The sequence below is a fragment of the Hipposideros armiger genome, unplaced genomic scaffold, assembly GCF_001890085.2.
Source record: "Hipposideros armiger isolate ML-2016 unplaced genomic scaffold, ASM189008v1 scaffold_1486, whole genome shotgun sequence".
Taxonomy (NCBI): domain Eukaryota; kingdom Metazoa; phylum Chordata; class Mammalia; order Chiroptera; family Hipposideridae; genus Hipposideros; species Hipposideros armiger.
Genome location: NW_017732836.1, coordinates 74,586 through 85,894, shown reverse-complemented (window position 1 = coordinate 85,894; position 11,309 = coordinate 74,586). Strand labels below are relative to the sequence as shown.

The following is an 11,309-nucleotide window of genomic DNA, read 5'->3' as shown; positions in this document are numbered from 1 at the left end:
TTAGTGCTTTAAGGTTCTTAGGCTGAACCCGGAATTTTGAGAGTGTGGCCTTGTCCATCTGCTATGCCCAAGTGGCTTGCTGCCCTTGGGGACAGAGCTCTCGGAGAAGAGGATCCTGAAGAATGCTCCATTTCCCCAGCCTGGCAAGGCCAGGCCAGGCCTGGGCCCCCGCCCCAGCTCTCCAAACCCAGGATCCCTAGCCAGCTTCTGTCTCATCCCCTCTTCCCTTCTCCGACCCTGTCTGCTTCCCCACACCCCCCTTCACTGTATTCTGGCCCCAGGGCCTTCTTGCTGGCTTCTCAAACATGCCCAGCAAGTTACAGCTTCAAGGCTTTACACTTGCCATGCCCTCTGCCCCAAATGCACTTGTCTCAGATGTCCACGTGGTCCCCACCTGACTTCTTTCAGGCTCCTGCTCAAATGCCAGACCCTCCCCCGCCCCAGGAGGCCTTCTCCAACCCTCTACCCAACGAGCACCGGTCACGCCACATCTGTTCCCTGTGAGTACTTGTCACCACCTGCTCTATGGAGTCTGGCTGCCCCCGCCAGAATATCAGCTTCCTAAGGTATGACCTTGATCGTTGCTGTACCCCCGGCACCTAGGACCTGGCACAATAGGCATTTGCTGGAGGAGTGAGCAAATGAATGACTATGCAGGGTAGGAGGAGGTTCCCCCCATTCCCCCAGCCCCACCTCTTCCCCAGTAGACCCCTCTGGTCGTGTAGCGTTTGAGATACCCACCCAGCTCACAGGACGGTACAGCTGGTGGAGTTCTTGGAGACCCAGCTATAAAAGGGAAGACCGAGGCCTGGAGGGAAAAGGGGCGCGTTCACTCAGCTCCCCAAGGTCACAGAGCAAGTTGTCCTGAGCAATTTTCCTGGTGTCAGGAACCTGCAGCTTCTGTATCTGCACAGGCCACCCCAGCCCACACTGGGCCTCCAGCCATTGCCTCTGCTGAACTCCTGTCCCTATGAAAAGATGCCAAAGGATGCCACTTCTGACTCAGACCAGGAGTCCCTTTCTGCCTCCAAAGGGGACAGGGGTGTGAAGGAAGTGACCGTGTTGAGAGTCTGCTCAGGGCTGGGTGTTTTGCATACACGCTCTTTCTCCTGTCACCTTCACCACAACCCAGTGGGGTAGGAGCAATTGTCCCCATTTCATGGATGAGCAAAGTGAAGCCCAGAGAAGGGAAGACGCTCACACAGGTCACACTAAGCCACGAAGTGGCCCAGTGAAGCACATCTTGTTTTCTGATCTGTTAAAAGCCATCTGGGGCTAGAGCTGCAACCCCAGGAGCTCCCTGTTCCAGAGGGAAAGCTGTCAGTCAGTGGGGAGCTCATCTCCTCCTTTCTCCCACGCCACCTGCCACCTGCCACCCGCCAGTGTCACATGCATGCGGGGGTGCCTCCCCTGGGAGGCTGTGCAGGGAGCCCTGAAAGCCGCACCTTGTGGGGGTTGGCAGGGGATGTGCACTTGTCAGGGGCACACACGTGCTCGCTTGCTCAGTCTCTCTCTCTCTCTCTCTCTCTCTCTCTCTCTCATTCTTTCTCTCTCCCTCTACCACTTTCCTTCTCTCTTCCTCCCTTCCTTCTTCTCTCTCTTTCTCTGCAGCTCTCCCAGAGGCATGTCAGCCTGCTGGGTCAACGGCCCCCAGATTGGGGGCTTGCACGGAGAAGCCTCCACTGTCAAAAATGGAAGGGAACCTTGGAGACCAGCCCAGCCCGCCCCCCTTCCTTGTCAATAACACCTAGAGCGCTGTATGTCAGAATTAGGGCAGGCCTGGGGCGAGATCAGGGTTCCTTCGAGAACTTGCACTAAGCATATCCATTAATGGCAAGGGCTCCAATGTCAGACCACCTGGGCTAGAACCTGGGTTGTCGCCCAGCTGGCTGACCCCACACAAGTTCCTTGATGTCTCTGAGCCTCCATTTCCTCATCTACTTTAAGATAATAGTTACTGAGCCCTGTCTCAGTGACAGGCATGGCTCTGTGCTCTGTACCTATATTTACTCCTCCAAGCAACCTAATGAAGCAGGTGTTCCTGTCATCTGATTCAGATCTGAGGGAGCTGAGGCACAGAATGGTTGCGTAGCTAGTTCAAGGTCACACAGCTGGGAAGCAGTGGAGCCAGGATCTGATTCCAGACAATGAGGCTCCACAGTCCCTGAGTGTGACCACTATACCGGCCTACAGTCCTCTGAGGAGTAAATGAAATGCGGTGTGTGAAGCACCTAGCACTGTACTCGCTCAGAGTCGGCTCTCATACGTGGTTACTGTGCTCATAACCAACAACCTCATGGACCTCTTGAAAACCTGACGAAAGACACAGGCCTTCCTGAGAGAAGAGTGCACACACAAAGCATCGCACACAATTCAGGCTATTCCTGCTCCTGAAGCCCCCCATGGGCCCACCTTGGGAACCTCTGCTCAAGCCCAACCCCGTTATCTCACACACTAGGGAGGAAAGAGGAGAGGTCACGTTGAGTGTGTTCACATCCTCTGACTTCATTTGATCGTCTGAGGTGGGAATTACGAGTATTAGCCCATTGGGCAGATGAGAAAACTGAGGGAAATGTCGAGGTCCCATACTCAGCAGGCAGCAGGCACGACTTTCCTCTTCTCGGGGGGCTGCCCCCTTCTCCCTGGCTGTGTGTTGCCTGGCCCTGAGGCCAAGGTAAGAAATGGCGTCCCCAGGGACATGCCCAGATGTGGTCTGCACTCAGCGAAGGATATTTGGTGAGTGAGTGAGTGAGTGAGTGAGAGAAATGGGGTTATGAGTGGGTCCCCACTGGGCTCAGCCATGTCAGAGCTCCCCCCTGACCCAGTGCCTCTCCTGGGCCTTCATGACCCTTCATGGGAAGGAGGCAGAGGAAGAAATGCAGAGAGAGTCAGAGGAATCCTGGCATGTCAGAATCCACCCCCACAAACCCCTCATTTACAGGCAAGGAAACTGAGGCCCCGAGCCTGACTTGACAGAGTCACACAACGGGGTGAAGGCCAGGACCGGACCCCTAGACCAGAGCTCGGGCAGCGGTGGTCAGAAGCACCTGAACTTGGAGTCAGAGCATTTGGGCCCAAATGCTGTCATTCATTAGTGTTGTGACTTTAGGCAAACCGCATGGCCCCAATGTCCACATTTGCAAAATGATGATAGCCTCTACCGTGTACAACTATTTGCTATTAGAATTGAGCAATTTGACAATTTTCTAGTTGAGGCTGTCCAGCATGTTCCCCTCATCTGTCGAAAGAAGATAGCTAGGCTGTTGTGAGGATTAAATGAGAAAGTAGGCAGAGTGCCTGGCTTAAAACAAGTGTTCCGTAAGTGGTAGCTATTACTATAAATTTTACACTTACAATGCTGAGCACACAGGATATATCTCTATGAATGTTGTATGAACAAGCGGATGGACCAATAGCCAGGCTGACAAGTTGGTTGGCACAGCAGTAGGAAGTGGGGTGGGGAGGTGGATGGATGGGAGGAAGGCAGTGAGTGGATGGATGGATGGATGGGTGGATGGGGAAATTGGTAAGAGGAGAGAGAGGTGGATGGATGAATAGGTAGATCAATAGACAGGCAGAGAGATAGGTTTTGGGCAAACAATAGGTGGATGAGAATGTAATGGAGGGAGGAAGGGAGGGATGAGAGGATGGACCAATAGCAAGAGACTGGTGGCTATTCAGAACAGTGGATGGATGGATGGATGGATGGATGGATGGTGGATGGATGGATGGTGGATGGATGGTGGATGGATGGATGGTGGATGGATGGTGGATGGATGGATGGTGTATGGATGGTGGATGGATGGATGGATGGATGGATGGTGGATGGATGGATGGATGGATGGTGGATGGATGGTGGATGGATGGATGGATGGTGGATATGAGGGTGGGGTAAATGGTAGCTGGGTGGAAAAATGAATGAAGGAACCAGGGGGAAGGAAGATAGAGAGGTGGGTGGATGGAAGACCAGAGAGTGATAAGTGGTGGNTCAACTTCTTTCATGTGAGAGGAAAAGAAGACACTATGTTGCAATTTCTAACTTCATGGGATAATTGTGAGAATTCCATGCAGTGACCCATCCTAACTGGTAGCTATCGCCATTATCTTTATCCTCATTGCTGCACCAGCCTGCCTGCTGCTCGCATCCCCAGGGGATGCACTTATCCATACAGCCCTTTACATCCCTGATGCCTGGGGCTCCCTGTCTCCACATTCTGTCCTCCCACTGGCTATAAAGACAGGACCTGAAGCTCGGACTCTCCCCAGCCCACACAACTTCTCAGCCCATGATAAGAGGTTCAAACTAATTGCTGATGCCTAGGACCCCTAAGGCTCTGTCTCTTCATCTGTAAAGATGTTAGAACCAATAGGGCCAGGCTGCTGGCCAGCCCTTCCCCAGTTGCTGAGCTCCTGCCACACGAGTCCTGCACGTCTCAGACTCCCAATGGCACAAGGGTTAGGAGCTGGTGTTCTGCAGGAGTGCAGATCTTGTCTGAATCCTGGCTCTGCCATTTGCTACCTCTGTGACCATGGACAAGCTACTTAACCTCCCTGTGCCTCAGTTTCCTCGACTGTTGAGTGGATGGGATAATAGTACCTACCCACGGAGAGAATGCAAGCTGCACATCCAATACCTACTCTCCCCTTCTTCCTTGGTAACAACATACTAATTTGGGGGAGAAATATATTTAATCTTAACGAAGCTAGGAGGAAGGCAAAGGGGGCGATAGCCCACATTACAGATGAGGACACTGAGGCACAAAGAGCAGTGACATAGGTCACCCAGCAAGTTGGTGGCTGAGCTGGGACTTGAACCCAAATCCCATCCTTTCGGGGCCTCTCCTTCCGTCCTGCCACCCGCCCCTGGCCCCGCCTCCCACCTCCAGGTACTTGACGGGGATCTTGTGCTTGGTGGCATGCGACTGGGCCAGGGGCTTCAGCTCCGCCTCGTGCTGCCCCTTCTTCTTCAGGATGCCCCCCAGGGCGGTGAGCACAACGGCCCCGTGCTTCTTCAGGTCCTCGGAGGCCTTCATGTCGGCCTCTGACTTCAGGTTCTTGAACTTGTCAAACTTCTCCAGGGTCTCAGGGTGACCCTTAAAGAGACTGTGGGCACAGAGAGGGCTGGAGTCAGACGTAGGCATGCACAGTGGGGTCTGCAGGTGGCCAGGCTCCCNTGGATGGATGGATGGATGGGTGGATGGGGAAATTGGTAAGAGGAGAGAGAGGTGGATGGATGAATAGGTAGATCAATAGACAGGCAGAGAGATAGGTTTTGGGCAAACAATAGGTGGATGAGAATGTAATGGAGGGAGGAAGGGAGGGATGAGAGGATGGACCAATAGCAAGAGACTGGTGGCTATTCAGAACAGTGGATGGATGGATGGATGGATGGATGGATGGTGGATGGATGGATGGTGGATGGATGGTGGATGGATGGATGGTGGATGGATGGTGGATGGATGGATGGTGTATGGATGGTGGATGGATGGATGGATGGATGGATGGTGGATGGATGGATGGATGGATGGTGGATGGATGGTGGATGGATGGATGGATGGTGGATATGAGGGTGGGGTAAATGGTAGCTGGGTGGAAAAATGAATGAAGGAACCAGGGGGCAGGAAGATAGAGAGGTGGGTGGATGGAAGACCAGAGAGTGGTAAGTGGTGGATCTTCCTTCTCTTGAACTGAAGCCGAGGAGCTGGCAGTGGCAGCTGCAGAACCGACACGGATGTCCACCGAATGGGGAAGAAAAAAAGTCAGGAGCTTCTTGCTCCAACAGGGTGACCCTGGAAGTGGGGCACTGAGCAGTCGCGTATGGTACCCCAATGTCTGTGTTTGATTAGAAGCCCTGTGGAGCGAGATGACTAGGAGGAGAGCACACACAGGGGCCTGACCTTCATATGGACACAACGTTCCTCAATGTCAAGTGCAGTGGGAGGGTTGCCCTAGGAGGGCACAGCTTCCTCTACAGCCTAGAAGGGACTCTTAGCTGGAGAGGACTTGGCAAAGGCAAACCAAAATGTGCCCCTGGGGACTCTTTGGTTTTAGCTGTAAGAACAAAATGTCCCGTTCATCATCGAAGGGCTCTGCAGCAGGAGGGACCTGCTGTGGGGAGGGAGGGGCCTTGGGCTTCATCGCTGACACAGCCACTGATGTGCTAAGTGGGTTTGGACAAGCCCCACCCCCTCCAGCCTCCTCTCCTCACCTGTAATTGGACCCAAATCATCTCCAAGGTCCCTTTTAGTGTTGACACCTTATAACAATCACAGATTTCCAGGAGCATCCTAGGGACGGGTGGATTCCTGGAAAGGGGTTGAGGAATGGCCATAATGCTCCTCAGATGGTGACCCAGGGTCTAAGGGCTTATTCAGGCTTCAGGGGCTTAGCTGACAAGGAGGACACCTTGGGATGGCGCCCCATTTCACTCAAGCGAAAGCCGAAGTCCATCCACTGGCCACCGTGGCCTTTGGCTCTGCCTGAACCCCGCCACCTCTTTGGTTTCTCCTCCTGTCACTGCCCCGTCACTCACCCTACTCAGGTCACACTGGTCTCTCAGCGTTTCTGGAACAGGCCGAGCGGCCCCCACCCCGATCTGCCTGGCACACCCCTACCCCAGGGAACCATGTGGTCCCTCCCTCAGGTCCTGTATGACCTGCTTAAATCACACCCCTTGCTCCCGACCCCAGCATGCCGTATCACCCCAGACCTTACTCCTTTTTAACACATTCTTTAATGTACTTATTTTGTTGATTGTCCGTCTTCCCCAGCACCAGAATGCCAGTTCTGAGGGCAGGGACTTTTGCGTTGGGTTCTGTGAAAATTAATCAAGGAAACCTCAACTAAAATTCGTGCCAGGAAGACCAGTAGAGGGAGCTCTCATGTCCTGTCACTCCTGGTCAACTACCTGCAACAGGAAGCGATAGACTGCACCTATTTTACTAGCCTGGCAAATGCAAGGAAGATTCTTCTTCTTGCCCAGCAAGAAGCCCAGCCAATGGAAAATGCCACAGCTCAGCCAATGGGAAGCCAGCAGCACCCAGAACTCTTACTTTCCTCCAATGAACTTTCTTTTATTTTTTGCTAATGACTTCTTTGTTCCACCCTCCTTTCCATAAAAACCTTCCATTTTCTATAATTCCTCAGAGTTTCTCTGTTTGCTAGATGAGATGCTGCCCAATTCATAAATCATTTGATAAAGCCAATTAGATCTTCAAATTTTCTGAGCTGAATTTTGTTTTTTAATAGTTCCTGGCGCGCAGTGTGGCACAGTATTATTTGAGGTTATCCAAGAACTGTAGTGTGATCATGAGGAGGGCAAGCAATAATGGAGTGTTTACCATGTGCCAGGCACAGGGCTCGCTCCTGGGTTCCTCATGGCACCCCCACAAGGTACACTGTTATTATCTCAGAGAAGAGGCTCAGAGAAGGAGTTTGCTCAGGTCCCACTGCAAGGCCGGGACTAGAACATGCCAGAGTCTGGTCCAGGGTCATTCCACAAAAGCTCATGGAGTTAGCGGAGTCCCAGCCCTGTCACCATGGGACCTTGACCTTGGATAAGAGCCTTCTTCTCTCTGAGCCTTGGTTTCCACATCTCTAAAATGGGACGGCAGCACTTTGCTTTTGCAGGGCTGTTGTGAGGACTGAGGATGCCAACGGATGTGAATGCTTTATGTAAGAACCGTGCCTGTGTCACTGGGTGTTACGGTATCATTGTGCTCCACATGCATGGGCGGGGAGAGCCAGTCCTCCAGATAATCCCAGGGCCCCTGGCTTGGTTTATGGTAATCCAGGATAATGCCACTCACAGCTGGTTTAGGATCAAAGATCAAGTCCCTTCTTTCTAGGCAGTTCTTTCCTCCCAGCTCCACTAGACAGTCCCTCCAGGGGACTTCTCACAGCTGTCCGGACAGGGCCGCTGGGAGGAGCAAACCGGGGCAGGGACAGGAAGACCTCAGTGCTTTCCCAGGCTGAAGGCCACCAAGGAGTTGCTCTTGAATTCCTCCACCACAGCTGGGCTGCTCCCGAAGTGGCTTTCCCAGACCCTGCTGGCCTCAGTCTGCTGGGGATAAACATGGTAGAGCCCCGCTCCCGAGGGGGAGGGGAGAGCCTTGTGAAGAGGAGGGCTCTGGGGGTCCGGGGCCTGCACACTGTCAGCATGGGGTCAGGCAACTCCAGACCTCAGTCTCCTCACCTGGAAAATGGGTTTGGACTAGACGATTTCACCCAAGCTGCCCAGGGCTGGAGTTCAGAAGAACAGAGCAAGCAGCCCCAGGACCTGCCCAGGAGACAGGACCTTCCCCCACTAGCCTCTCTGAATTAGGGGCAAATTGTTCCCTAACTCTGGCCTCAGGCTCCACATCTGTAAAATGGGCTAGCTGAGCTGGAAGACCCTGGAAATCCATTCCTGCTCTGCCGTTCTTTTATATCTGGAAGATGAAATAGGATTAGGGCTGGGAAGAAAAGAGCATTTAGTAAGCTCCAACTGTATGCATGCCAGCTGCTTTTTGAACATTATCGCACTTGTCTGTGTATTAGTTTCCTATGGCTGCTGTAACAAATCACCACAACCTTGGTGGCCTGAAACAACACATATTTATTACCTTACAGTTCTGGTGGTCTGAAGTCCAATATCAATTTCACTGGGTAAAAGGTGTCAGCAGGGCTGGTTCTTTCTGGAAGGCTCTAGGGGAGAATCTGTTTCTATCCTTTTCTAGAATGGACGATGTATTCATTCCTGCATCGCATGGTCTTTTCTTCCTCTGCTTCCCCTGTCCCATTTCTTTCTTCCCACTCTGACCTTCCCACCTCCCTCTTAGAAGGATCCTTGCAATTACATTGGGCTCATTGGGTAATCCAGGATAACGTTCCTATCTCAAGATCCTTAACCTAATCACATCTGCAAAGTTCCCCTTGCCAAGTGTTTTTGGGATTAGGATGTGCATATCTTTGGAGGGCCATTATTCAATTTACTACATCTGTCAATACAAATCTGTCGTGGAGCTCCGTTTCGAATCCCAGCTTCTGACCCTTGGTAGCTGTGTGATCTTGGGCAAGGACCTAACTTCTCTGGACCTGTTTCCTCACCTGTAAAATAGAGACAATGACAGGATTGTTAGAGTTAGTGCAGGGAAAGCTCTGAACACAGTGCCTGCTACCGTTGTTGAGTGGATATATATAGCAACCGAAATGATGATGATGATGATGGTGATGATGATGATGGTGATGATGGTGATGATGATGATGATGGTGATGATGGTGATCCCTCTGGTTTACTGAGGACTTACTATGTGCCAGACACTGAACTGAGTATTGAGTTTATGTAGGTGAGCTAGATAGGCATGATCCAGTCACTCAAGGGAATTACAGACTTAGAACAAATAATCACAAATAATTAGGTAATTGCCATAGAGGCTCAGAGAGGCCCAAGGTCGCACAGCTGGGAAGAGGAGAAGTGGGTGGGATTCACACCTGTCTGTCCGATTCCCAAGCCCTTATTTTTCCATGCCACTCCTAGTCTCAAGACTGATTGAGGCCCGCAGAGGACCCGAGATGGGAAAGGACTTGCCAAAGGCAGACCCAGTTCTCTGGGCATCCTGCCCAAGGTTCTTCTCAGAGGACACTTGGAGATGTAAAGTAGTCATGACTGGTGCCAGACAGTGCTCATTGAGTCTTACTCTGGGCCAGGAGGTGGGACAGACATCTTACATGCCCGGTGTCACTGGGTCTTCATGATACCCTGGAGAAGAAACTTGTTAGCCTGTTTCACAGACAAAGAACCTGAAGTTTTAGGTTGCATGACATGCTCAGGGCCACCTGGAGAGTTAATTGCCCAGCAGAGACCCAGGACGCCCACTAAGAGGAGGGCCTGGCATGGAACCTCCAAGTTCAAGTTTGCTTGACCCTAAAATCTGTCTTTAACCCTGGCATACCCTGCCTCTGCCAGCTGGCTGGTCTGCAGTGGGAGGCTGTGGTCCTGAGGGGTTAATGCCAGGCTGGAACTCCTCCTGAAAGCAGCCTTTGGGGAGACAGATGACCTGCTGGTGCCACCTAGCGGCCTTTAGGAAACATGCCGCTTCTCCCAGGAGCCTCAAGGACCCAGAGACACTGGGAAAGATCTTAACAGAACTTCCTCATCCTCCATCCAGCTGGGTCCTTGTAGCAAATTGACAACGCTGAGCTAAAAGTGGTCCACATGACCATCCTCATGTTGCTGTTGCGGAAACTGAGGCCCAGACAGAGAATGACACACCCAGCCAGTCAGGGGCAAGCCCCGGTGGCTGGAGGGACTGGCAGGGAGGTAAGGCTTGCCCTGAACTTGTCCAGCCTCTGGAGACTTTGCGGAAGGTGTGAACAGTGAGGCCCAGAGGGGGAGGGGCCTGCACATGCTCCTGTACCAGATGCCCGGCTAGGACCCCAGGCGGGCTGCCCTCTGCCCCTGCTCTACGCAGACACAGGAGCTCCAGGTCCATTTGTGGGTACGCCATGGGAGACCAGAGCGGGAGGATGTGTTCTTCCAGATTAGGCCTAGGAGGGCCTATCCCAGGGCTAAGTGGAGGGTGTGGCCGGCAGGAGCTGGTTATGGTGGGATTCCTGAGGACAGGAGAAGGCAGGCTGGGAAGAGAGAGAGACCGTCTTGGCTGAAGGGGTAACCAAGGTCCCTCCCATAGAGATATCTCATGATTCTAAAGTACAAACATGGCTGGGAAAAAAATTCCATGATTCTAAGGGACAAACATGGCTGGAGACATCTTGTGATTCTAAGGGACAAACTTAGCTGGAGACAGCCTGTGATTCTTAGAGACAAATATGGTCCTTGCCCTCAAGGCGCTTGATAGCTCCTTCATTCATTCAACAAACAATCGCTGACCACATACTCTGTGCCTGCCTGTGAGGGAGGCTGAGGACGCACAGACCAACCAGACCAGGTTCTTGCTCTGCAACTTCCACAGCCCAGTGGGGTAGACAAAGAGATAACAAACCATGAGAACTGGACAAGGTGAATCGGTGAGGCCTCCAGCGGGGACGTGGGCTCTGCAGCCAGACAGATCTAGCTGATGATACTAACAAAAATAGCCGTTCGCATTTATTGAGTGACCACTATGTGCAAGGCACTGGTGTAAGCACTTTCCATATATTAGCTAATTTAGTGGAATCCTGACTCTCGCTTACTAGCTGTGAGACTTTGGAAAAATTACTTCACCTCGCTGATCCTTGATATTCTCACCTGCAAAATGGGGGCCGTAACGTCTACCTTGCTAGGTTATTGTGGGTTTTAGATGAGATGGTGTGTGTGTGTGTGTGTGTGT

General features: G+C 52.3%; 1 protein-coding gene across 1 annotated transcript in view; it reads right to left on the bottom strand.

The window, feature by feature from the left end:
• Positions 1-4,763: 4,763 nt before the first annotated feature.
• The window catches only part of MB (myoglobin), a 40,920-nt gene continuing 34,374 nt past the window's right edge, over positions 4,764-11,309 (bottom strand). The window contains exon 2 of the mRNA XM_019634059.1: positions 4,764-5,103. Within this exon, the coding sequence (XP_019489604.1) occupies positions 4,779-5,103 (325 nt within the window). The 3' untranslated portion in view covers positions 4,764-4,778. The remainder of the gene's footprint in view (positions 5,104-11,309) is intronic.